General features: G+C 56.0%; 8 protein-coding genes across 8 annotated transcripts; all 8 read left to right on the top strand.

Annotated features, from left to right (window-relative positions):
• Window positions 1-231: 231 nt before the first annotated feature.
• Window positions 232-1,806, top strand: LDBPK_280070 (hypothetical protein, conserved; the record flags this gene model as incomplete). Its single annotated transcript, XM_003862060.1, has 1 exon — window positions 232-1,806. One exon carries the CDS (start codon window positions 232-234, stop codon window positions 1,804-1,806), a length of 1,575 nt encoding a protein of 524 aa, XP_003862108.1.
• A 1,141-nt stretch (window positions 1,807-2,947) lies between these two features.
• On the top strand, window positions 2,948-8,614 carry LDBPK_280080 (hypothetical protein, unknown function; the record flags this gene model as incomplete). The annotated part of the gene is made up of 1 exon (XM_003862061.1): window positions 2,948-8,614. One exon carries the CDS (start codon window positions 2,948-2,950, stop codon window positions 8,612-8,614), a length of 5,667 nt encoding a protein of 1,888 aa, XP_003862109.1.
• Window positions 8,615-11,704: 3,090 nt separating this feature from the next.
• LDBPK_280090 (adenylate cyclase-like protein) lies at window positions 11,705-13,555 on the top strand (the record flags this gene model as incomplete). Its single annotated transcript, XM_003862062.1, has 1 exon — window positions 11,705-13,555. One exon carries the CDS (start codon window positions 11,705-11,707, stop codon window positions 13,553-13,555), a length of 1,851 nt encoding a protein of 616 aa, XP_003862110.1.
• A 1,105-nt stretch (window positions 13,556-14,660) lies between these two features.
• On the top strand, window positions 14,661-14,894 carry LDBPK_280100 (hypothetical protein, conserved; the record flags this gene model as incomplete). The annotated part of the gene is made up of 1 exon (XM_003862063.1): window positions 14,661-14,894. One exon carries the CDS (start codon window positions 14,661-14,663, stop codon window positions 14,892-14,894), a length of 234 nt encoding a protein of 77 aa, XP_003862111.1.
• Window positions 14,895-15,801: 907 nt separating this feature from the next.
• LDBPK_280110 (proteasome beta 3 subunit, putative) lies at window positions 15,802-16,419 on the top strand (the record flags this gene model as incomplete). The annotated part of the gene is made up of 1 exon (XM_003862064.1): window positions 15,802-16,419. The coding sequence occupies one exon, from the start codon at window positions 15,802-15,804 to the stop codon at window positions 16,417-16,419; it is 618 nt and encodes a 205-aa protein (XP_003862112.1).
• A 1,058-nt stretch (window positions 16,420-17,477) lies between these two features.
• On the top strand, window positions 17,478-17,900 carry LDBPK_280120 (DNA-direcetd RNA polymerase II, subunit 9, putative; the record flags this gene model as incomplete). The annotated part of the gene is made up of 1 exon (XM_003862065.1): window positions 17,478-17,900. One exon carries the CDS (start codon window positions 17,478-17,480, stop codon window positions 17,898-17,900), a length of 423 nt encoding a protein of 140 aa, XP_003862113.1.
• A 743-nt stretch (window positions 17,901-18,643) lies between these two features.
• On the top strand, window positions 18,644-19,192 carry LDBPK_280130 (hypothetical protein, conserved; the record flags this gene model as incomplete). The annotated part of the gene is made up of 1 exon (XM_003862066.1): window positions 18,644-19,192. The coding sequence occupies one exon, from the start codon at window positions 18,644-18,646 to the stop codon at window positions 19,190-19,192; it is 549 nt and encodes a 182-aa protein (XP_003862114.1).
• An 812-nt stretch (window positions 19,193-20,004) lies between these two features.
• On the top strand, window positions 20,005-24,390 carry LDBPK_280140 (pantothenate kinase subunit, putative; the record flags this gene model as incomplete). Its single annotated transcript, XM_003862067.1, has 1 exon — window positions 20,005-24,390. One exon carries the CDS (start codon window positions 20,005-20,007, stop codon window positions 24,388-24,390), a length of 4,386 nt encoding a protein of 1,461 aa, XP_003862115.1.
• Window positions 24,391-25,670: the final 1,280 nt, after the last annotated feature.

Consider the following 25,670-nt stretch of genomic DNA (forward strand, 5'->3'; position numbering starts at 1 on the left):
GCTGTGTGTGACGGACCTGGAGGTGGACTGACGAATCTCCATGCCTCTTGTGGCCGGCCCTTCCACAGCGGCGAACACGGTTGCATGCTTTCGTCTCTTCTAACGTCTACGTGCAGCTTGCTTTTTGTGTTTCCTCCTCACTTCGATTCTTCCACGGAGCACGACGGTGCTCGCACACACAAAAACTGATTTCCTTTCGGCGATTGTACCCGGGACCCGCGTCACGCACATATGGTAGGTATGTCTTCCTCTAGAATCCATGAATTGAGGCGATCGGCCTCCAGCATCGCGACCGAGCTCTGGTCTCCTGATGAATTGTACAAGGCCGATCCCCAGGTCGATAGTTTGCAGCCGATTTTGAAGACGCTTGAAGTGGACTCCGATCGATTTTACGCGTTCCGTCTCTCACTGGTGCTGGCGCCGTTTGAGGCTCTCGAGAGATACTGGGCCCCGCAGGGCGAGCGCACCGATCTTCTCGTCGATGACGGCGTCTTCGACGTGGCGTGCACGGAGATGCGGTGGGGTGGGCGAGCAGATGTGAGCACAACAGGCATCCTTGCTGAGCAGTGCAAGACAACCTCATGGTTCCGCTTCTCGAGCACACTCTCTCGGCGATTGTTTGTCGTCGATCGCTCCGCCGTGCACGTGCAGACCCTCGTTTCAGCGCTGCGCTACTCGTTCTCTCATCTCTTGTTTCCAGCGGACTCGGAGATGTGTGAGGGGACGTGCACTGTACTGTTCCAGTTCATTGTGCACCATTGGTCGAGGCTCTCTGGATTTCTTCCTTTGCTGTACTTTCTTTTCGAAATGCAGGAGCGGGCCTTCTCGGCGTTTTACAAACATCTAGGTAGCCTTGCTCAGACGAGGGTGAACAGCGATATCGCTGCGTGTGACGCCCTGAAGCCGAAAAAGAGTGGCAAGATGTTCTCGTGGTTCTCCTCAAAGCCAAGGGAGGCGGAGCTTGGCGTGAACGACAGGCTGAAGATCATCGACACTCTCAAGTCGATACTACCGCCGACGTTTGAGAAACGGTACATGCTTGCCCTCGTGAATCATGAGCACTTGGGAAAGATGCAGCTGTTCTGTCGCGAGTATGTGGGCTCCCTGAAGGGAGAGGCATCCACGTATCAGGCGCTCGCGGAAGGATTCGCCATTCACCCGCTCACCTCGAGCCCTGTCAAGGAGTGGTACCCAACGAGCGCTCTCGAAGCTGTGGCGAAAGAGAACGCTGCTATGAAGAAAACGATGACCTCGGTGCAGCGGTTTGCATTTCGCAAGAGCTCTCTCGTGAACGAGCTTGTTCTTCCGTATCTAAAGGATATATCGCAGTGCGAGTGGGAAATCGGCATCATCGCACACTCACTCGTGGCTTTCTACGAGGATGTGGTGATGCGTGCCAAGAGGGTAAGCGAAAACGCGATGCTGGTGTCTGGAGAGGTACCCCTGCCGCCGGGGTGTGAAGCTTCCACGCGTCCAGAGAGCCTGGAAAATGCCCGCGAGGTAAGTCAGAGGTTTACGTTGGAGTTCTCCAATATAAAGGAGCAGTTCGACGCGGAGGTAGCACATGCGGAAGCAGCGATCAAGACACGCACGAGGCGTCTCTGCATTCTCTGCGGGAGTGTCGTGAAGGCGATAGCCTCTTGCACGAACGCAGAGTACTACGAGGAGTACTTGTGTCCACTTGCCTCACCACTGCCTGATGAAGTCACCGACGACTACCTCGCGTCTCATCCACTCAAGGGGTGCCTTGGTGTCATGGAGGGGCAGGATGAGTTTACGTACACTATGGACCGTGAGGGTGCGTAAACGTAGCGAACCACTCGCTAGGAAAACGAACCAATGAAAGCAAGCCGTACCGCCTTTTTTTTGTTCCTTCGCTGATGGAAAACCCCGTCTGCTAGCTACAGCGATGCTGTCTCTCTCTTTCTCTGTCTTCATATTATTCATTCTCTTGCCTTGTTGCATTTGCATATGCAACTCATGTCGTCGGCGGGCGCACGACTCGGCTTCTACGTGGTGGCAGCATTCCCATGGCGTGCGCAAGATGCGCCGCAGATTCATGTTCTTGGCTTTTCTTCTCTGCATTGTGCCCCATGTGTCCACTACGTGAAGAAATGCTTGGGAGGATGAAGCCGTTGCCCCTCTGTTCCCTCATCCCTTGCCTCCTCGCTTGACCGAAAGTAGTGAGCGTACAGGTGGAATTCGCATGCGCGCATTTCATGATCGTCACAGCTGCTAATACTACGTGGACCCTCTTTCCTTACTCTTATTCACCTCCGCTCCAACGATGGAACGGTTACGCACAACTATCAGCGCTGGATGAGCCGACGGAGATTTTAGTGTTGGGAGTGTTCCTGCGACTGACGCGCACACGCATATATACGCGCAACAAACATTTCATGTAGAGCACATCGGCCCTCTCGTCATGAGCCAATTGCCGCTCTCACCTGCAGGTAGCAGTCCTTTTCCAGGAAGCGTTAACTCATTCTCCAGCATACCTTCGTTTCATCCGGCGCCACAGCTGTTGGAGGCTGTATGCCACGCAGATGCCGCTGCAGTGCGAGGTCTTTTGGCGCCTTCTGCTCCTGGACTGTGCGCCTGGTGTGATGCGGACCGAAACAGTCTTTTACACAGGGCTGCGGCGCTCGCCTCTCCGGATTGCCTGATAGAACTGCTCCAGTCCGAGGTGAGGTTTGTCTTTTCACAGAACTTGCAAGGAGAGACGCCGCTTCACGTTGCGGCCCGCTGCGCACGAACAATCGTTTCGGTTTTGCTTCTTGTAGCCAAGTACGGGGCCGCCTGTGTTCTCGATCGCAACGGGGATACCTTTCTACATGGCTTGCTGAGCAACGAGGGCATAAGACACCGCCAGCTACTACTGCTCATAGAGTCGCTGCTCGACCGAGCCGATGTCACGGGTCAGATTAATGTTGTCAACAATAGAGGGATGACGCTCTATGACGTAGCGTACCGATGGCACCCTGATAGTGCTCCTTTGCTGGAGGTTCTGCTACGACACGGCGCCGTTTCTGGCGCGCTGGTGTTACACGATGAGGTGGTTTCTCTTATTATCACGGAGGAGGAGCAGCGCGAGAACGTGATGGATCGCGAACGATCTTCCTTTGCGTTGCTGCGCCATGGTGAAGGAACGGAGCGTGCACGGATTCAATGGCAGGATTATGAGCGACGGAAGCTGTTTGGAAAGGAGAGGAGAGGACGTCGTATGCGTTTCGACAAGGAGGCGTCAATGTGGACGTCGCTCATGGAGAAGGAGAAAAGATACGCGAGGCGCATCGCTGGAGACCGCGCGGCGCGAGAGTGCTGTGCCGCGGAACTGCAGCGCATCGGGAGGGGCTTTGTGGCACGAAGCACTGTCCATAGACTGTTGCTTCGGAGAAGCAAGGTGCGACTGCTTGCTGAAAAGCTAGCGGAGACCACTGCTATCGCCGCGCTGCCCATGGCGGTGGTGGTCAAGGCGGAGGAGAACGTATTCCCCGGTGCCAAAGTGGATGAGAAGCTACCGGTACTGGTGGTGCCTCCTGCTGCTCAAGAGGTCCCCTTTCGACGGCTTCCTGAGGCGGTTCTTGTGCACCTTCAGTCCATCGCGAGAACGCGTCGAGCGAGGCGCCATTATCTACACGTAAGACGCATGACGATAATTTTACAGAGGGCGTGGCGGCGCCATCAAGCCCGGGTCGCCCGCCGACGGCAGCAGGCCGCTGACGTGCTGCTCAGTGCGGTGAAGAGATACCATTTCAGCAAAGAACGCCGCACGTTGGTGGAGAAGCTGATGCTGGTGCGCATCAAGGTGAAGTTAAGGGAGGTGACACGGCTCTTGACGGGGCTGGTGTGGCGGGAGAACTTTTGCAGCGTGTTCCGCGAAATCGTTTTCATGCAGCGGCGTCGCTTGCCGCCCCCACCGGTGCGGCTCTCGCGTTTTCGCCGGCTGCAGCTGCTTGCCGCTAGGTTCGAGCGATTCGTTTTGCTGGCACAGTTTGCGGTGAGCCTTTTTCTCCTTATTCACATGGGGTGCGCTCCGCGAACCAGTGCTTCGCAGATGCACAACAAGGTGGACATGGCCTTTCTCTGCGTGGAGCTTGTGCTCATATGCTGTCTGCCCTTGTGCTGGTGGCGCTTATGGGACGTTGCAGTTGTCGTCACCGCGTTGATCTGCGCCGCGGCAAGCTGCTACGGCGGGTCGATTGTGATTACGCTCTTCACACTCAAGCTCCCGTTCGTGGTGCGTCAGTTTGCGCCTCGTCACTCAGGCACGTGCACATATTGTCGCACCATCGAATATTCTGTGGTGTATCTGCTGATGTTCGTGCCCTTTTCTGTTGCTGGGATCGGCTCCACCGTGCGTAGCACTACTGTAAATCATCTCCTGCTCACGAGTGGAGGCAATTGGGGTCGCGTTTTCCTGTCTCTTCTCAGCACAGTGAGCCCGCAGTACACTGTCCTACTTCTGGTCTCCCAGGGGAAATCGAGCCCGGACATCGATTCTCTGTTGCCTCTGCGTGCGCAGCAGAACCGCTACGTCCTTCCAGACGGCGATGCTCTTTTGCGGCTGCAAATACCGCTGGCGCAGCTCATCGTGTTCCGCGCTATCATGAGTCTGTATTGGTGGTCGGCGGTGATTGTCGGTACCCACAACGCGATTCGGCATCACTACGACATTAGCGACGAGACAAAGCTCAAGTTGAACAAGCATCGCTTTCGCAACGAGGGCAAGGAGGAACTCTTTGACGCCCATCGCGCGGCCACTATCGAGGCCCTTGGGCAGCAGCTCGACGGTGTGATGTGGGAGGACGACGTGCGCGCTGCCAAGGAGGCCATCGAAGCCTCTCACTATGACCATAACACTAACATCACGGTGCACCGGTTTGTGCGCCGTGTCCAAGATACGCTAGACAGCCAGGGAGGTGCAATACTGAGTGCGCAGGCGCTGCAGCGGTCTGCGTCTGTGACGAAGCCGACGACAAAGGAAGCTTCAAGGTGGGATTGCCGCAATGAGGATCCGCATTCGCGTGGCACGTACGACATTGGGGTGGTGGAGACGGCGCTTGGTAGGATTGAGCGCAAGGGTCTGGGCGAACGCTTCATCGAGCGGCAGTGGACTGGTGCGCTGCTGCGAAAGGAGATGAACTGGGTGCTCATTGGCATGCTCGTTATGGCGTCTGTCAAGCCTAACCTGTTCGCCATGGAAGCGGCGTTCAGCGCCGTCTTCGCGGTGGAGTTGGCGGTGTCGCTTTACTTTCTCCGGCTCGAGTTCATCTTCTCCCACTACGTGCGGCTCATGCTTCGAGTTTTCTGCGTTGTTATCGGATTCGTACCTCCTGGCATCCCGTTTGTCGCTTTTCGAAGCCTACGACTTGTGGAGGGGTGGTCGCTTCTGTTCAGCGTTCCTGGCATGGTGCGCTGGGGCATGGTGTACCTCGTCGCCTCGTTCTTGACGATATGGATGATCTCTTACGTGGCCGCCCTGCAGTTCCTCGCGGCAGCAGAGCTGCAGATGCGGCCCTCCATATGCTCAAGCAAACGCGAATGCCTAAGAGTCTCGCTACGGGAGCTTATTCTGCCCGCCTTCACGCCAGAGCATATTGATCCGGTCTCGGAGGCACCTGTGATGGCGATGCTCGTTTTTTTCACGCACTTCTGCTTTGCGCCGTTCCTGCTCGCCATCATGCTGCACCCCCTTTTGCGGCTGTCCAACTTTATTGGGCGTTTCTTGCGTCTCGTCGTGCAGAGCCTTCACAAAGACGTTCTGGACTACGTCGAAAACTACCTGGAGGGCGCGTCTTGGTACACCCACTGGGGTCTCAAGTCCAATGTCTCGGTGGAAGTCATTGTACGGATGAAGATGTGGTTCAATGACTTGAGTCGCCGTCGCTTCAGCGCTGTCTGGGGCTCGTCGTCCAGCAGCGTCGCGATCTCAAACCAGTACACGCTGCAGAAAACGTTCATGAAGAGATACGAGCCGGTGTCAGAGGAGGAGTGCGCGGCGCTGGCGGAGATCATCTGCCGTGGCGAGTTCGCCTCTTTGGAGGAGAACATCGCGCATGACCGCCTCAGTGGAAACCCGGTCGCACAGTTTCTGAGCCGCGTTGTCGTCCGCAACGTGTGCGTGCACTACCTTAATGTTGCTCTCACCTTTGCTTCCATAGCCTTTTTGTGGGTCGCCGACGCGTCCTTGGACCGCGGTAGCGTTCTCATCGCCTTTTCGTGTGTGGTTCACTTGTTGAGCGTTGCGGTATCGATTGTAGTTATCCCGCGTGATTCGACTGCGATCATGACGCTGGTGTCGGCGTGCGCACTTCTGTGCGCCGTCGTGCTTGTGCTCGTTCCTGATCGGCGATTCCGTAGCTACTACTGTGTGCGATTCCTCTCACTGCTACGCATTGGACAGCTGCAGGTGTTTCCTTTTCGCGAGATGAAACGGGTGGTGAAGATGTACATTGGCTCCGCAGTGAAGATTGTCTTCCCGGTCGCGGTGATGGGCGGCGCTGCGTACATGGCAGAGCTGCTTCGCGCACAGGTGTTCATGGTCCGATTCAAGCCTCTTGCGTGGATGAACATTAACTGGAGTAGCCCAGCGGAGGTGGAGGCTTTGCGGTCTAACGTGTCCTACCCGGAGTTCCTGGCAGCCGTGCCCCGCAGCCGCACTTCGTGGCCGAACGTCGAGGAGACGTCTGCCCTGTTTGTCGCGTATTTTAGCGAAGATGCGTACATCTTTTACTCCATCTACTGTTTTTGGGTACTACCTGGTATCTGCATCTCGACATGTCTGTCATATCTCTTCTGGGTAGGCACCAACCTGAGAGACACGAACCGGCTCATGGTGGACATGATTCCTCTGCTAGAGGATCCGATTACCATGTCTGGTTTCACCTGGTGCCAGTGGCTCTACCGCTACGTAGGGAACGTGATTCTGCTTGCAAGCCTCGTGTTCGGTTGTATCTTCAGCCCCACTACCGCAGCGACCTCGGATGACCTTATCTTCTTCCTGGGGTTTGAGCTTGCTTTCACCTTCTGCGGGCTGGCCGAGGCGATCATGTTGTGCTCCTTTGCGGTGCACCGCTGCGCGCGCTCTAGCGTCAGCTGGCGGGCATGCCGGGACGACGGAAAACACACGTACGTGCTTTTCGGCGACTGCGTTTTTCTGCTGTGTGAAGTGCTTCAGCTTCTCTACTACTGCGTCGCTGTGGCGCTGTGCTCGACACTTTTGGTAGAGCGCAGTGGCTGCCTCATATCCCCAGACGAGTACGCCACCACCTTTGTCACGGTTCGCTTTGTGTTTCTGCTTCGTCTCCTGAGCCGAGAGTTTCTGCTGCCGCTGATGCGCCACTTCTTGTCGATGTCCAGCAGCGTTGCATGCATCGTAGTCTACTTTGTCGCCTGCGCCAGCGTATTGGCAGATGTGTATGCGGCGGAAACGCGCACTCGGTACACACCCGCGACGTGGTGCGCCGCGTTCGACGCCATACTCCGCCTCGCCTTCACCTCTGCTATCCCTGCGAACTTTGAAGGCTACTGGCAACCTTTCAACAGCACCGCCGTCGCCTCGGCGATGAAGAACAGCTCGACCACGCTAGATGTGATCGAGGAGTGTTACACAACGTCGCGCCTGGCCTTTGTGTTGGCTGTCATTGGAAAGGCAATAATGGCCAGCATCGTAGGCCTCTTCGTCGGTTGTGTGACCACAACGGTGCGCACTGTTTTCCTGCATCTGCTGCCGGCAAAGAGCTTGTTGCTCTACCGGACGCTGTGTGGTGGTCTGAGCGAGCTGTTGAGGTTCGGCATGCAAAATCATGACGACATGCGGCCCCAGACACGCCGCCGTATTCAGGCTCGCAAGTTCAGGCGGATGTTCATGCCCGAGGGCATCCCGTCGTGGTCGGTGCCGCATTTGCTGGAGGAGCTGGGCATCTGCCGGCCTGCTCGGCAGCGCCGGTTCGTGTACGCCTTGATGAGGCTGTTGGAGTACATGCCGACGAGTGAGAAGCGGCAGGAGCGGGTGCGCGAGTACATGCATGTGTGGGACACCTACCGCTGTGGCGGGCCGGCTCATCTGCTCTTCTCCGAGCTCCCTATTTACCCTCCCGCCGCTGCGTCGCAGAGAAGGCCGAACCCATACTACCCTTCATCTTCACTTGTAACGATGCGGCGTGACTGCCACATTGCCCCGCTGCGGCTTGTGCAAGCACTGGCGATCTTTGAGCTTGGGTTTCCGGCAGACTCGTCTGTGGGCTCGAAGCTGTGGATGGATTTTTTCTCGGTGGTGCAAAAAATGCGCGGGGCGACGTTGCTACAGTCTCTGTGGCGGATGTACCGCGAGGAGAAGGCGTTTGACACGGACACAAGCCGCACTCCGTACGAGCGGACGCTGATCGCGCACCTGCGCCGCGGGTTCCGGAAGCAGAAGCTGCGGAGCAATATCCGCTTTCTGAGCTTCGCTTCCTTTCAGGAGGCAATGCACTACGAACGCGAGGTGTTCAACCCAAGTACTGGCCATTTCGACTTGTTGAATCGCTTGCGTGGCCATTTCAGCGGACTAAGCGCTTCGCCGGATTTTTGGAAAACGGTTCGCGATGCTGAGAGTATGCTGGCTGCCTAACCCGCTAGCCGTGCACCGTTGCATCTCGGCGGGTGTGGACTGTGCTGATATGTGGCGACCTGTCGGGTGGCTGTTTGCACAGTGTGCAGGGCGGTAGTTTTAGTGTTTCCGCGATCTGTCGTGGTTTTCTCACTTGCAGGTGCGTTGCGCCACCTATCTGCGACTCTTGATGCGCTGCGGTGTGCGTGCTGCAAAGACTTCCTTTTTTCCTGGTTCAGGGTTTAAAGCTCTTTCTCTCCACCTCCATCTACTTTCCGTGGAACACACGTGCATGAAGAGTTCGTGCCACTTCTGCTCTCTATGCAGATTGCATTTTGTTTGCCGCTGGCCCCTGAAATTATGCTATGAGTTGTAAGTGCTTGCCGTGCTGTCGCAGGATGTGGGCAAGATGGTTGCCGAGTCGGTTCTTGAGTTTGAGCGCCGTCTTTTCTGTGCAGTGATTCCTGGAAATTGCATGATGCTCCCAGAGACAAACACCGGGCGCGTACGTCTTGGGGGCTACACCGTTTCGTTTCTGTTTCTTTTCCTTATGCTATTGCCCATGGTAAATGCGTGTATTTGTGTTTCTTTCGTGGTGGCAGCTGTGCAGCTCCGGACCCGCTCGCTTGTGTATCTGCGCTCTTTTATGCGGTGTCTTTTCTTTTTTTTCACATGCTACGGCTGGATGCGCTTCGACAAAGGCGCTACTCGTTTCGTGTCGTCGCCGGATCTCACTCCCTTCAGTCATTGACGGTTTCGCAGTTGCTCTGCACACCGTTCACTTGAGTTGTGCTGAGGAGCACATCAACCCAATGTTTGTGAGGCTCAGTTACAGAGGCGCCGCACAGCCTGGGAGGCGAGGTTCTCGCTGTGCTTTTTTTTGCTCCTCTTGAACTTGTCTAAAGGTCTTCAGAAAGAAAGAGGCTTTTAACAAATGAAATGGTTGAGCAGCTTGCGCACACGCAAAAAAGATGCATCGCGGTGGAGTCGACTGCGGTGATGTGAATAGCATGATATCAGCAGTGCTGTTTGTCTGACATTGGCGTGAGGTGCAGCACTCCGCACTTCGGCATCTGCGCTGACACTCTTGTGGTGATCGGGTGCTCTGATGTTGCTGATTTGAACAGGTGCTTCTTCAACGCCAACGGGTCGGAGGCCCTTCTATGCGGCAGCGCCGCGCGGTGTGTGAATGAGTAGCTCCACAGCTTAGCCGTCGGACAGTTCATGTATAGCTCTTTAGACATTGCATGGCGTGTGGCAGCTCGATTTGCACGTTTCCAACGGCCTTGTTGACCTTGTAATGGTCGAGATGGGGATACTAACTGTGGAAAGTGAACAGCTGACCGTGACGTACGGCTCTCTCCCCTTTGCGTGTGTCTCGGTATCGATGTGGAATCCGTATTTGGCGGTGTTCGCCACGGGTGCGAGCGCGGTTGAACTTGAACGGGCAGGCTCGCTGATCGACTGGGGCCCGGTGATTTGTGACCACACGAACGTGATTTTCGCACATATCGATGATGCGGAGGAGATTCACATGTGCAGCTGGGGGTTTGGCTCTGACACCACGCAAGTCTGCAGTTCAAGGCGCATGGTCTCGCCTCGCGCGATGTACTTGTCTGGATAAACTGTGACAGTTTCGACGTTTGGTGTGTGCCTGAGGGGTCGGCCGGAATAAAAAGATGCACAATGAATGTGCAGGTGGGCATTCGCCTCTTGCAAGTTGGCGCCGGTGCATTTTCTCGGCGCATGTTGCGGCGCTCTCAGCGACGCTCGCACAGCCGGCTGGTTACTGCTTGCTGACCCTTCCCGTTCTCCATGAGTGTTTTTTTTTCTTTCCTGATTGTTTGCTTTTATCTACACTCCCGTGGCTTTATCGACCACCAGCTTTCACCTGCAGCACCAGAGCGTTGATTTCAAGCGCCATTTTTTGTACATGTAAAGGCTGATACACTGCCGCGGGCGAAACCAGATCCCGAATGGCGCGTTGTTCATACCGTCAGCGTTTCTGTGGAGATGTAAATGTGCGAAAGCGAACACGATGTGCGGCTCTTGAGCGCCATGGGCCGGTGACACTTGTGAGACCACTAAGGATGCTTCGAGGAACCGGCGTGGAGGCCGCAATGTGCCAAATTCCACTGCATAGATCGGCAACTGATCAAGGGCTGTTTGGAGCTTGTGGAACTTCGCATCTGTCATCTTGTCCTTCCCTTTTCTCTCTGTGTATGGACGCCTGTTCCTGCCTGTTTCACATTATGGCCTGCTCTTCTTCCTCACTCTTTCCTACACGCAAGTGCTCAAGCACTCGCTGCAGCGGCAAGAAAAAAAGAGACAATCCACAGAAATTTCATCGCTTGCGCTCTTCGTAAACTATCGTGCTGTAACGTCAACAGGGGCCAGACTTCTCGACTGAAGATGCGTGCTGTGTGTTTTGCAGGTCTCTTTTTTGGTGCATCTTTTTTTGCCACGATCTCGAAATTTTTCCATCGTGCGTGCACGCAGTCGCAACTTTACCGTAGCTGCGCTGCTGCCGGCTGCCCGTTTGCCCTTTCTTTTCCGACTTCCCACAGAACAAGAGTAATTTACGATCTTTCTGACCAGCTAGCTAGCCGTCTTGCGATTGTGGCACCGACGACGCACACCCACGGACACTGACACATGTACGCTGAGTGCCGCAGAAGATCCCTCTCTCTTTCTTGCGCGTTTCTTGTTCGTGGTCTTGCGCCTTTACCGGGTCTGTGAGGGTGTCTACTTGTTTCTTTTCCTCGCTTCGTTTCTCTCTCCTCTTCCGCTGTCCCGTCGCCCCTCTCGGCAATCGCTGACAAGGCTGTTGTGTCTCCTCCCAGGAGTTTTCGGCTCATTGCACATTCGCGACCGTTTCTTCCATTTTAGTTTCCGTTTACTTTGTTTCATTGCCCTGGGGATTCAGCTATGGGAGCTGGTGCCTCTCGCCAACGGCGCTGGAAGATAAAGTCCTCCATAGGGAACGCCGATCCGTGCTCTACGTCGCCGCCCGTCGAGGTCGTGACCGCATGTGAGAGCTGTGAGAGTTTGAGGCAGAATGTGAGTGCCTCTTCGATTGGCGATGCCAAGCTAAACTCGCGCAGGCGGGATATGGACTGTTGGAACACGCGAAGGGACTCTAAGGAGTTCCAACATGAAGTAGTCGAGACGGACAGCCTACAGGCCAACTGCGGAGCGCCGAATGAGCAGGCTTTTCACGATACGCTTGTGAGTGCCGCCCACCAGTTGCGGGCCCGCCAGCGCGATACGAATGTGAGCATCTCGAAGGCGGAGATGGAGGGCCTGGTAGTTCTCACGCGCGAGCTGGAGAACCTCAAGCAGATGATGAAGCGTTCGGAGTTCACGGTGGAGGGAACGTGGAGGATCTTAGAGGATGAGGGAATGGTGGAGCGCTTTGGCCAGCAGTTGTACGATGAGCTGCTCACCCGAAATCCGCGTCTGCGCGTCTACTTTCACGGCGTCGACATCAAAGAGCAGTCCAAGTCCTTGCTGCGCATGGTCGGTACAGCGGTGCACTTCTACCAGAAGCCGCAGTTGACAGTGGACATGTTCACCAAGGCTGGCGCAAGGCACCGTGGCTACGGCGTGAACGCAGAGGTATTCGTGGAAATGAGCAACGCCTTCATGCGGGTATTCTCGAAATTTGTCGGCACAGACGTCTTTCAGGCGGCCGAAGAGGAGTGGCGAAAGTTCTGGAAGTACGTTCTAGATCTGCTCGTGCACGGAAGCGAGAGCCCGGAGGGGGAGCGGTATGGAAAGGTGTACGAAGAGAAGATGCTCAAAAAGATACAGTCCGATTTCAAGCTCATCATGGAGCGGCAAAACAGATGCGACCTGCGGGGCCAATTTGTGAGCGTGATGTACAGTAAAGCCATCGAGATGCACGAGGAGTTGTCAAAGTTCGAAGCACTAAAGGATCTGCGTGCTAGTGCACGCGTCTTGCAGTCATACATCGACGTAATTAACAACATCCATGACAAGAAGCTTTTGGACGAGTACATGCGCGAGCTTGGCGGGCGCCACACAGCCTACAACGTGACGGTGGAGAACCTACACGCCTTTACCGAGCCGTTCCTCTTCACCTGCCGCCACTTTTTGGAGGATGAGTGGAATATCGCGGTTGAGTCGCGTTTTCTGTGGCTGTTTGAGTACATGATCGACGGCATTTCGGCCGGTATGGTGAGCGACATCAACAGCATCGTAAACTTGCGCGCTCCCAGCAACAGCGTTTCTTTTGGGCTGATTTTCACCGATATTGAGGCAAGTACAAGGCTGTGGAGCAAGGACTCGCAGTCGATGAGCCTTGCGGTGAAGAGCCATCACGCCATGATCCGGCGCCTTATCGCTGACTACGGCGCTTATGAGGTCAAGACGGTCGGCGACTCCTTCATCATCGCCACCAAGGATGTACTGGTGGCGGTGAAGCTGTCGCTGTCCATTCAGCTAGAGCTGATGCGGATGGCGCCGATTGCTCCAGGATTTGCGATGGTTGACAGTTCCGAGGGCCACGGTGATCCGCAGGCCTGGGATGACCGCACGCTGCGCGTGCGGATCGGCGTAGAGCACTGCACGGATGCCACGGCCACTTATGACACCATTCACCGGCGCTACGATTACTACGGGGCTAGCGTAAATCGCTGCGCCCGAATCGAGTCTGCAGCGTGTGGAGGGCAGATATTACTCTCTCGTGAGAGTTTTGAGCATCTCAAGTCCATCCCCGAGTTCCATGACGAGCCTTGCCCCTACCTCTTCCGCAGCGTTGAGATCGCCACTCCACCCCCAAAGGAGGATAGCCGTGGTTTGGACCACTTCGTGGTAGTGAGCGATGTCGGCCTGGCGTCCTTCAAAGGCATAGCTGAGCCAGTGCACCTTGTCTCGTTGGTGCCGCGCTGTCTCGCTGGGCGGCAGTTTACGGAAAAGTTTACCAAGGTAGCGGAATAAATTTGTACCCCTGCCACCCAGCGCGCTATTCTCGGCTCTCTCGAAGTCTAGGGGATTGGTGCGTGTCTCTCTTCTCTGGTACTCTTCTGTTGTCCTTGATGACGTGGGCGGGGGCACCTGGGGGCGTGGTATGAGGGCCCAGCCCCCGCTCTGTGAGGAAGCCAAGCAGCCCCCCTACCCTCGCCAACGCCGAACCACTGCCGGCCGTGACCGGGCCGTGTGCCTGCGATGTGTGGGGAAGTGAGAGCGATGCATCGCTGATGAAATGCTGACGACCAGGTCCTGAACGGCGTTGCGTCGAAGAGAACCGCGGTAGTGGACACACGTGTGCCACTCATATGATTAGGCAGAGTGTCAGCGGGACTCGACCTAATCGCACCCATACCTCACTTCCTACTGGTGCTGGGACCTGGGCGTCACCGCGAGGGGGCGCACTAAGTGGCGGCCGGCATAATGGGAGCGGCTTGGAGGCGACTTGCGTGCCAGTGGTGGGTGAGTATCGTTTGAGGCAGAGGCCGTGCTCTTCGATGATTGAGTCGGCGCACTGCTGTAACGCGTGTGCCCACGACCGCTTCGCACGACGCGATGGGGCGTGTGACAGGCCTGGGTAGAGCTGAGTTGAATCGCTGCTGTATGGCAGAGAGTGGGCATGTTGAACAAAAGACAATGTATCATTTCATGTTTGGCAGCCCCTTACTCCGCACTGGAAAACAAAAAAAGAACACCCAAAGCGACCCCGCGTTGTGTTTGTGGGCAGCCGGTGAAGTACACTCTGTGGCAGTTCCCCCATGAAGTGCTGTGGGGGCTGCACACACACAGCGGGGGAGTCTGCCGCGCCATGTGCATTGAGGGGCATTCTCCCTTCGCACCTCCTTCCTCCATTTTCTGCTCCCTGGCAGAGTATGCACCTTTTTTACACCCACGTGCTTATCGGCTTATCAAGTCCTAATTCATTCTGTGTGCTTCTCCTTTTCTTGTCCTCTCTCTCATTGCACATATTGTATCGAGAGATCCTGTATGAAGGTGAGGGCATTATTTGCGCACCATCACGTGCCCCTCCTTTTTACGCAGGTGCTGTGGGCTCTGTCTAGTGCCAGGAGAGAGCATGAAGCAGCCGTATCGATCAACGTGGCGGGTGTATCTTCCGGGGTTGTTTGTGATGTCGATTTTTAGTGTTGTGGTTTATTTTAGTCGGACGCGCTCAGATGTGGTGAAGTACGGTTACGATTTTGTACCCATCTACTCTGAGGACGGCAAGCTTGAGGGCTTCACACATCCCGTACTCGTGAAAGCGGGCAACCAGTACCGCGAGATGGAAGAAGAACGGAGGTTGCGATGACAGCTTGGCTTCCTCTCTGGCTCATGCTCTACTCGCACGTGAGCCTGGATCTATTGGGGGTGAGGAGGTGGGGCGGTGCGCACACTCTGCGCACGTATCGGCCTACCTTGTAGGCCTTTATCTGTGCTTGTGTATCTTAAGGAAGAGGGTGCTTTTTTTTTAGCGAAGACGTTTCTCGATCTTTTCTGGGCTAGCACAAACGCCCTCTGGCTGACCAAAGACGATCTACTCGCTGCTGCTGTGCCTTTCGCACCCAAATGGGTTTGGTCCCCGCGGATGTGTGCAACTGCGTGCATGGTTGTCATGGACACACCTCCACGCTGAGGAATGGACACTCTAAGGGAGTCTTTTTCTTGCCCCATCTGGCCTGGCGGTCTGCAAGGAGGTCACGTGACGACGAGATGACCAAAAGCAAGCAACGGACCGTGACTGCTGCGGTGAGCCAGCGTTGAGGGAGAACTACTTACTAGCGATTTGTTACTCTCGTTGCTGCGTCGCATTGTCTGTCGCATCCCCGAATGATTGTAAAGGCGGAACTCACAATATTCTTCTCCTTTACTGCTTGTTCTTGGCAAACCTGTTTCCTTTGCTTGCGCGGTCATGTGTGTGTGCGGGTGTGCACTCTTTACTCGCAACTGGTCGGCTCTCGCCCGTGCTTATCGGAACGAGGTGATCTGAACACACTTGCCAGGAGCTGCAAATTTCCTTTTTCATTCCTCCTTTTGAACACAAACTCACCACCTCTTGCGCTTGGGTACGTATCGTGGGTGTTTTTCCTGTTTTTTGTCACTTCCGTCATCTGACCGCTGAACTGCACGCCTCCATTACTCTCGCCTCCTTTCGGTGCCGCCATTCTGCGTGCCCTTTAGGTGTGACTATTCTCCCCCTTCTAAGTGAGCTATCCAAGATGTCTATTATGTCGTACAGCGGTGGCTCGGTGATGGCCATGGCGGGAAAGGAGTGCTTCGTCATCATCTCCGATAAGCGCCTCGGCGAGCAGCTGAAGACTATCTCGACGGAGGTGCCCAAGCTGCATGTTGTTAACGACAGCATTGTGTACGGCCTCACCGGTCTGCGCACGGACCAGCAAACTTTTGCGAACAAAGTTCAGTTTCGCACCGACATGTACAAGCTGCGCGAGGAGCGCGACATCACTGGCAAGGCGTTCGCAGCGATGATCACGTCCATGCTGTACGAGGCGCGTTTCGGACCATGGTTCGTCGAGCCGGTGATCGGAAGCATAGATAAGTCAACGGGCGAGGTGTACCTGTGCGCCACCGACCTCATCGGCGCCCCGTGCGAGCCACAGGACTATGTTTGCGCCGGCACCGCTGCTGAGAGCTTGCACGGCATGTGCGAGGCTCTCTGGCGCCCGGGCATGTCTCCGGAGGAGGTTTTCGAGATCGCTGCGCAGGCGATGCTATCTGCGTGTGATCGCGACAGTCTCTCCGGCTACGGTGCAGTGGCTATGATTGTGACGAAAGACAAAATCACGACGCGCCTCATCAAGGGCCGAAAAGACTAGGGGCGTAGCCAGCAAGCCTCCTTGTGTACGTGCCCTCATTTTTTCGTTTTTGTGTGCCGGTGATGGAAAGGCATCTAGGCCACACTATTTTATCCCTTCTCTTGTTCTTGTGCATGGTTTGGCTGGATGTGCTCCAGGTGAGCTGTTCGGGTTCGAGTTCATCGGCGTGGGTATGTGGTGCGCCTTTGTCTTTTTCAGCTGTGTGTGCGATGTTATACACAACTGCCAGAATGCCGCGCGGTAGAGGTGGCAGGGAGAGCGGAGTAGGTCCTTCGCTGCGGAGCAGGATGGCGCCCATATCGCAGTGGTGTGTTGCTTTGTCAGTTCGCCCGAAAGACGCTTGTGCGGGGTTTCCTGTGCGCTTCTCTCTCCTGCGTGTGTTTGTGTCGGTGTTCTACGCTTTACTTCGCGTGGTCGTATGTGAAAGAGAAGAAAAAAAGAACGCGAAAGCAGAGCTACTAGGTGCAGTAGCCCCATGTGTGGAGCACCGGTCGAAGTGCAACATGGGTCTATGCGAAGATGTGATGGCCCATTACACTACGCCGCGTTCTCAGCACTTGCTCGAGCCGGGATTTTTAACGCGACGTGCTGGTGCAGAAACGTTCTGCCATGCATGATGTTTGTCTTTGGTCAAAGTAGAACATGTGGGTTGTGCTTGTGCCATCATCCCCCCTCGTTTCTTTGCGGGGGTCAAAAATCAATGAATGGTGGCTCCCCTCCGCTGTTGTGGCGTTCATTTTCCTGCACCCAGTTCTGTTACCATTTTGGAGCGTGTGCACCGTCTCTCTTTCCCCTCTTCTTCGCTGTCGGCCGTCCTTTTCCCTCCGCATATGCACCGCTGTTCGCGTATTGCGCGCGGCTGCGATTTTGTTTGTGCCACCAACGCAAAGGGATTTGCTATGAGCAGACGTGTAGCCGTCGGCGTAAAAAGAAAAAGAGAAGAGGCGTCTTTGTGCACCTCCCCGGCGATATCGAGTTTGACCGCCGCTCGTGTTTCCTCGCTGCTTTGCCTTTCGTAACGTTTGTGTCCGCTATATCTCGCCTGTGTCTCAGGCGCGATGGAGGCGGAGGAGATCACGCAGGTGAGCATTGGCAATGCCACCACCGCACCGATGCTTTTCTGCTCACGCTGCAACAACCTCCTTTACCCCGAGTGTGATGATGACAACTACAGCATGACGTGGCGCTGCAACTACTGCAAAACGACTGAGCAGCACGATGACTGCAAGCTCGTCCACGTTATGAACCTGAAGATGAAAGCGGACGCGATCGGTGGCATGGATCTCATTGCCGAGTTCGCCAACGACCCGACCGCGCAGCGTGATCCTGAGAAGCCTTGCCCCAAGTGCGGCAAGAAGGGCGTTGCTTGCTTCGTGAACCCGCTCGGCCAACCGCAGGAGGACATGACACTTTACTTTGCTTGCTCTGATACGGTGTGTCGCCACGTTTGGAAGGGTGCTGCCGCCGAGGACCAGAACTAGCATGACGCGCCTCGGCTCAGAACGGGGCGGGGGGCAGGTCGGCTAAAGTGCAGCTCTGCCCTTTGCGCCACAGCGCTCTCGCGTTCGTTTGTTTTTCTTTGCTAAAATGTGGGACAAGACATTGATCAGATGACGTACCATGCGCGACTCTGGGGTACAGTCTCCCCTCCCCCTCCCCATTTTCATTACAAGAATGAAAGGTTTTGTGTGCTCCTGTGCTATCCGCCTTGCATCGCCATCGACCGCGTCGTTGTCTTTCCTGCAGCGGTGTCCTGGAAATGGAAGCATACGCTGCCGGATGACTCACACAGATACTCTCGATATGAAGGGACTGACTCTTTCGGAGTAGATCTGAGTTGGCCTGTGTTGAACAGTGTCTTCATGGCTCCTTACTTGCCCTCTCTCGCTTCTCGTTTCCTGGAATCGTCTTTGTGTGCCCACTTCCGCCTTGTAGCGGCGCTGCCGTCTTTGAAATTAGCAGACGCTATACGCGCACTACGGTGATCGACACAGTGCAGCGACACGCTGTTTTCATTCGACACGGTTGTTTTGTGTGACGAAACAGCGGTAGTGTCGTGCCTGCCTGTGAGCATTGCGGCGAGCAGAAGAGGTCGAGTAGGCGGGAGGAGAGGCGAACCCCCTTATTCCCTGTAGGGTTAACGTATCTGTTCGTTTTCTTCTCTTTTGCCGTTTGCCCAGCTGCGCGTCCGTTTGCGATCCACGTGAGTATATTGCGAGACACCATGCATATTTTTCGGGTTTCGGTCCCGCTCATGTGCCTTTTCTACCACTTTATCGTAGTGATCATCTCCTTTGCCAACTACATCATCTTTGTGAAACTGCAGGGCACGCCTCGAGCGCTGTGTGATGCCTATCTCGCCTTATGCGTGGTCGAGACGGTAGCCTATGGCGCCTGTGCTGGGCCGCTGTTTGTATACTCGTACAAGTACGGCAAGACTTCCACTGCCCGCCTCGGTCGCCTTCTCGGCGGCATCGTCGTTATGTTTCTGCTGTCTTCACTCCCGATGGTGATTATTGAGACGGCTCTGTTCTTGTCGTTTGATTTAGAGCTTCGCCATTCCTTGGATGGAACGGTTTTCTTCTTGCATGCCACCGCAGCAGTCTTTGGTGGCTTCACCACATGGTTTGCCTACATGCGCGTTGTGGCACGCTTCCTCCAACGCTGGCGAGGACCGGAGCGGCAGATCGCCGACGACTCGGAGATCCCACCGACCAAAGATGTTCAGCTGCATCTAGTCAGGCGTTCTCAGTGGCAACCGGAAACTATTTAGCTGTACAGAAGAAGTACGTGGAGTAGAGGTGTGGGGGGGGGGTGAGCAGCGGCGCTGGTTTCCTTGTCGTGCACGGTGTTGCGACGGAAAACTCATGGCACGAGATTTCCCACTGGGTGGTGTAAAGGGGACGGGGCGCTGCACATCGCAGATGCTGCAAAGGGACGGAGTGTCGGTGCATCCCGTATCACATCCAAGCGCAGTGCGTCCCTCAGGTGTACGCGCATGGAGATAGATCTCGCTTTTTTTTTGGTTTTACACACGCTTCGATTTACATGCACACGCAGACACAAACACAAAAAAAAACGTGGGCCACGCAATGTCAAGGTTGCCCATACAACGTGATTTCTTGGCCGTTTCTTTTTCTATTGCTTGTGCTGTGTAGATGGTTAGAGCCCGAGAGGCAACGCTCCAAGCGCAAAATAGAATATTGCGATTACCGCGAAAACTGTCAGACATGTGTTGCTGGATGTGTCGCTCGGGTGCGCTGCGCTTTGCGCAAACACGCTTTCGGATGTCGTTGACAATTCTCTTAGCGAACTACCCCGAGTGACGACATGAGCGGCTGGCTTCTGCTCCCTGTTTTCTTTGTCCTCTCTTTCCATTGATTCGGCGCTCGCGTGTTGCATCGGGCTTGCATCCTGCGCACCGATTCTCTCGCGCTCTCTCTTGTCTACCCTTCGGCCCGCACTTGCGCTTTTCTGCTGTCAATGTCATCAATTTCTTTTCGTTGTTGCATGCCATAGATGGCAGTATCGGCCTACTAGGCAGCGCTAGTGTACACTTGACTAAGTATAAGCGATCACGTCACAATGTCAGCGAGCGACATTGGCTGTGCCTCGGCTCGGGTACTCAGCTACAACTTCAACATCCTTCCTCGAGGGAGCGGCGGATATCAACATGAGCGCATCGAAACCTTTCTTGCTAGCGTCGACGCGTACGACGTGGTGCTACTGCAGGAGGTTTACGCGACGAGTTACTTCCCGTACGTAATGCAGAAGCAGCTGTGCTATCAGAAGATGCTTCTGGACGGACTCAAGGCAAAGGGGTTTCACCACTACGTGATATCGCGACAGCCATCCTACCTGACAATGCTGCGGTACAACGTCTGCTCCGACAACGGCCTCATAATCGCCTCGCGGTTTCCGGTGTGGCACCGCGGCTCCTATACATTTCGCAACCACGAGCGCGGCGAGGCAACTGTCAGTAAAGGGTGTTTGTTTGCCGAAGTCGAGGTGCCCGCTGCTCAGGGTAAAGGCAGCCAGCGTATTGTCTTCTTCAATGTGCATCTGCGCCCAGAGGACAACCTGCCGTCCGAATCGTCGCAGATGCAGCAGGTTCACCGCTTTGTGGAGGCGGCCCTTGCCCAGGTGCGGGAGCAGCGCACGGACGGCGATGGACCGGCGGCGCTGCAGCAGAAGGGGGCCGAGGTGCCGTTCATCATCGCCGGTGACTTCAATATCCACGGCATAGACCCGTTGAACGGGCATCCTTCAAAGAGGTTCCAGGAGATGCTGAACCAGTTTCAGGACATTGGGTCTGTGCGAGATGTCATTTACGAGGAGACAGGACAGAACCCACCAACTCGCCCGCCCATTCTTTTCTTTCCAGAGTTGTCAAAGCTGGAGCGCTACGAATCGACGCCGCAGCGGCAGGACTACTTCCTGGCGACGACGTGCATCCAGGTGGAGAAGCCGCGCCTGGAGAAGTACGTGGTGAGCAGCCGCCGCCCGTACACGTACTTATCGGACCACTTTGGCATTACGTGCCGTGTGACGTTGGCTCTGAACCCGAGCGTCAGCTTCGAAGGGCGCTCGCTCCTGCGTCTCAACTTTTCCTCTCTCGTCGAGGCAGCCAACCACGAGCACTCAAATCCGTCGTCGGATGCGCGGCTTGAGGCGGTCCTCATCGCTGCGTTTGTGTGGTGGCTCTTCTCCTTCAGTTTCATGTCTCTGGTGCTGTGCGCTGCGTTCGCTTGGTTAGTTCGGTGGGCCCAGAACTACAGCGCCTCACCGGTGCTGAGTGAGCCGCCTCTGCTGACGATGGAGGCGCTCAAAGAGAAGGGGGAAATGTGCTTTGCCAACAGCTCGCTCAACCCTCTCGCGGGAGTGCGGACGCTCGGGGAAATGTGGGAGCGCAGTGTAACCCGCTTCCGAACGTTTAAGTGCCTCGGCGCCACCAGTGAGGTCGGAGAGTCGGAGTGGATGACGTACGGCACGGTAGACGTCCGTGCGCGGGAGCTCGGTGCTGGCCTCTTGGAAATGGGTTTTCGCGCTGGCGATCTGATCGGCGTGGCGTGCGAGCCATGCCGCAACATCGTTATTCTCGAAGTGGCGTGCGCTTTGTACGGCTTCACTACGGTGCCGCTGGCGGGTAAGCGCAGCACGATGAGTGCTCTGCTGGACCGCCACAAGATTCGTGTCGCCGTCGCGGACCGCAGCTCTGTGGCGATGCTTCTCACGTGCCGCTCCACCAAACTCGAGGCCGTCATGTACACCAGTGCCTTCGCCGATGAGGACGACCATGCGACGGCGAAGGATCTCAACATCCGGCTCATCCCTTTTGAGTTTGTTGAGCAAAAGGGGCGACTGTGCCCGGTCGCACCAGCGAAGGAGCACGTGACGACGGACTCCGTGTTCACGTACACATTGGACAACACGAACAGTTTGGCGAGTGATGACGGGAGTGCGCTGCTGCCGGTGCGTCACTCTAGCGTCCTGTACGATCTGAGCTTGTTGCTGATGACGGGCGTGCTTCCCTCGTCGTTTAAGGGGGAGTCGATGGTGTGGTTCAGTCCCATGGCGCTGCTCTTTCATCGCGTGTGCGTGCTTGGGATGCTGAGTCAGGGCAACGCCATTGCTACCGTGGACGCCGCCCACCTGCAAGAAGCCTTCGTGAAGTTTCAACCTACTCTCTTGGTCACCGCCCCGACTCTCTTCAGCACGAGCCGCTTGCAGCTTAGCCGCGCGCAGCACCGGCACAGCGCTGTGTACAACTGGTTCTTCAACCGTACCTTTCAGCTGCGCTCGCGTCTCATCCACATTAAGCGGCAGGACAGTTCCCTTCTCCGCTTCATGTTTTTCCGCGCCTTCCAGGAGCAGCTAGGCGGGCGCGTGCGCAAGATAATTTTGAGCGTCTCGCAGGAGAGCACCGCGTTCAGTCTACTGGAGCACGTCAGTGTGTGCTATGTGCCGCTGGTGTGTGAGGTGAGCTACCTAAACTGCTTCGGCGTGTGTGCAATCGATGGCACGACAGCGCCCTCGTTGCAGGTCGACTTGGAGCCGATCAGTGACCTCTCGGATGGCGTCGGTATCGGGCAACTGGTCATCACGAAGAAGGGCGAGCCGCGCAGGCGTCTCGAGATTGCGGCGCAGTGGAAGCGCGATGGCACGGTTAAGTTTCTGGGGGAACCGCTGGGGATCCTCTGGCCAGTTGCCTATCAGTATGTGATTGCAGCGGAGCTGGAGCGCATTTTTTCCGTCTCACGGTACATCAACGCCATCTTTGTCTATTGTGACCCTCTGAAGCCGATCATCGCTGTTGTGTACCCGAACCGCGACACGATCGAATTTGAGTGGCGCCAGTCCCACTGCTGCGACGGCCCCGCACGGCAGCTCGGCTGGACGGACCTGGTTGCGTACGCCACGTCAATAATCACGGCCGACCTTGCTTGTATCGCTCGAGAGGAGCAGCTGCACCCGTCACAGGTTCCCGAGTTTGTGCACCTCCATCCGCACGCGTTCAGCGACCACAGCACCTTTCTCACCCCTTTCGGCAAGATTCGTCGAGACGCCGTGCACAAGTACTTCAGCTCTGTGTTTGAAAGGCTCTACAGCGGTGTGGCCACCTCGCCGCTTGCCGCGCTCACCGCGGACTTGCAGGAGGATGTGAGTGACGTTGAGAGCAGTGGCACGAAGCTGGGCTCGATTTGCGATTTTGATCTGCGAGTGCCGGTCACCATCGACATTGGCGGCACATTTGCGAAGATCGCGTTTATCATGCCGCCTACGGGAGGCGCGTTTCCGACGTTCCCATCCATCATTCACGAGGCGTCGTCGCTGTCGGAGAAGTTGGGGCTGCGTACTTTTTATTTCTTTGCGGATGAGGAAGCAGCCGAGAGCGAGTTGCGCACACGGTCCCACTCGCGCGTCGGCACGCTTCGTTTCTTGAAGATCCCCTCCCAGCAGGTCCCGCGGTTTGCTGATTACCTTGCTGGCTCCCACGCCATCAACAACTTCAAGCCACAGTACACCACGAAGGTGCGCGCCACCGGCGGCGGCGCGTTCAAGTATGCTTCGGTGGCACGAAACGTCCTGGGCATTGAGTTCGATGTGGTGAAGGAGATGGACGCTGTGGTGAAGGGTCTCAACCTGGTTCTCCGCGTCGCGCCGGAGTCCGTCTTCACGGTGGATCCGAGCACCGGCGTCCACCACCCGCATCAGCTTGTGAGCAACGGGGATGGCTTCTCGCCGTTTCCGTATCTGCTGATCAACATAGGGTCTGGCATCTCTTTCATCAAGTGCACCGGCGCCGACGGCTCGCATGTGCGTGTGGGCGGCTCACCCATTGGTGGTGCTACGTTCTGGGGCCTCATTCGCACGATGACGAATCTCACGTCGTGGGAGGAGGTGATGGAGATTATGCGGCTGGACGGTCCGGGCGACAACAAGAACGTCGACTTGCTTGTCGGTGACATCTACGGCTACAACGCAAAGGACTTGCCCGCCATGCTGTCTAGTGAGACGGTGGCGAGCACCTTCGGCAAGCTGGGGACGGAGCGGTTTTATGACATGAGGCGTAGCGTCTGCACCGCCCACTTTGCAGACGACGACGCAGCAGGCGAGATTCTGTCGCCGAAAGAGTTGAAGACGCCATCTGTGATCTCCGAGCTACCTGTCCGCAACGGAACCAAGGCGGCATCAGCCATCGATATTGTGCGTTCGCTCTTGAACATGATTTCAAGTAACGTCACACAGTTGGCATACCTGCATGCCCGTCTGCACGGGGTGCCGAACATCTTCTTCGCGGGCGGCTTTGTGCGGGACAATGCGATGATCTGGAGTCTGATAAGCACCACAATGAAGTACTGGTCTTCTGGAGGGTGCCATGCTCACTTTCTCGAGCATGACGGCTACCTCGGAGCACTCGGGTGCGCCATTCTCGATCCTCAGGGGGATGCGGCAAAGGAGGAGCAATAGAGCAGTGACTGCTGTGTGGGAGCCGAGGGAGCTCCGTTGAGTGGTGGGAGTTAGTGGTGTGGATGGCGCACGCTGATGGGTCACGCTTCGCCGAAGCGGTCCCTGCACGCGTTCGTTTTTTTTTTTTTTGCCACCCCTCCCCTGTCAGTGGTATTCTCGACCGCTTTACACGGGCAGCTTCTGATTTGCACTGCATTACTGTATGCGCGACAACCAGGGCAAGAAGAGCACTGGCACCGCAGCACAGGTTGGTTTGCTGCCCATTCTCTTCCTTTTCCCCTAATGATCGGGATGGTGTTTTCCTCTTTGTTTTGTGCGCACGCCCGAGACGCCTGAGCGTGTCCCACCGCGAGGCATATGAGGGACACGTAAAAGAATAGCTAACCGCTGCGGACACGACGCCCACGCGCGCCGCTGTTACGTGCAACGTTCCCACGCCTTGTTTGACTGCGCGCATGGGTGCTCCGTGTCTTTTGTTGACCTCCTGCGTGTGGTGGCGCACACATAAAACGGAAGCAGTTGATGCGCCGAGAAGAGATTTGTGTATGTGTGTACCTACCGTGAGGTACTTCTGCCAATCTCTGGACTTTCTAACATGTTTTATGGGGTCGTTGGCCAGCTGTCTGATGGCCTTCTCTTCCCTGCTTTTCGCTTTGTTTGCGTTCTTATAATCATCTTACGATTTTTGACGTATCTGTTTGTTCCCCTTTTTTGTTTTCTTCTCGGGTCGTATTGGTGGACGTGTTTCCGTTCAGCACGGCTGACTTGCGAATGCGGCAACTGAGTGCGGCGCCGCGCTTGTAGGCATCCGCACACAGCTGACGGCGCGACGTAACGGATGCCGCCTGACTCATCTTCCTCTCTTCTGTTCGTGGGTACACATGACACGATCAACGTGTACGCATGAAGTCGAGCCACCTCAGGAGGGTCGTGCGACTGTGGCGACTTGGCAGTTGATCTGATCCCCTGAGCGTGATCAAGGCCGGCGATTAAAGGGAAAAAAAAGTATGTGATATAACAGCAACCAAACAACGCCTAGACGAGGTGCCAGGAATGCTGGCGGAGCAGCGAAGACGACTGCTGCCTCAGACGCTGTCTTGAACTATTGACGATGTGCACGTGCTCGCTTTGCCCACCTCTTGCTTTCATTTTCAAAAGACGATGATAGTCATGTGTCGTCTTGTTCAATCGAAGGGAGGACTGATTGATGTGACTCCCATTATACGGGAGTCCTTGGATGCCCTCCTGCCTCCCTTTTCTTTTGCTTCTGTGACCTGCGT

The sequence above is a fragment of the Leishmania donovani genome, chromosome 28 (genome assembly GCF_000227135.1).
Source record: "Leishmania donovani BPK282A1 complete genome, chromosome 28".
Classification (NCBI taxonomy): Eukaryota; Euglenozoa; class Kinetoplastea; order Trypanosomatida; family Trypanosomatidae; genus Leishmania; species Leishmania donovani.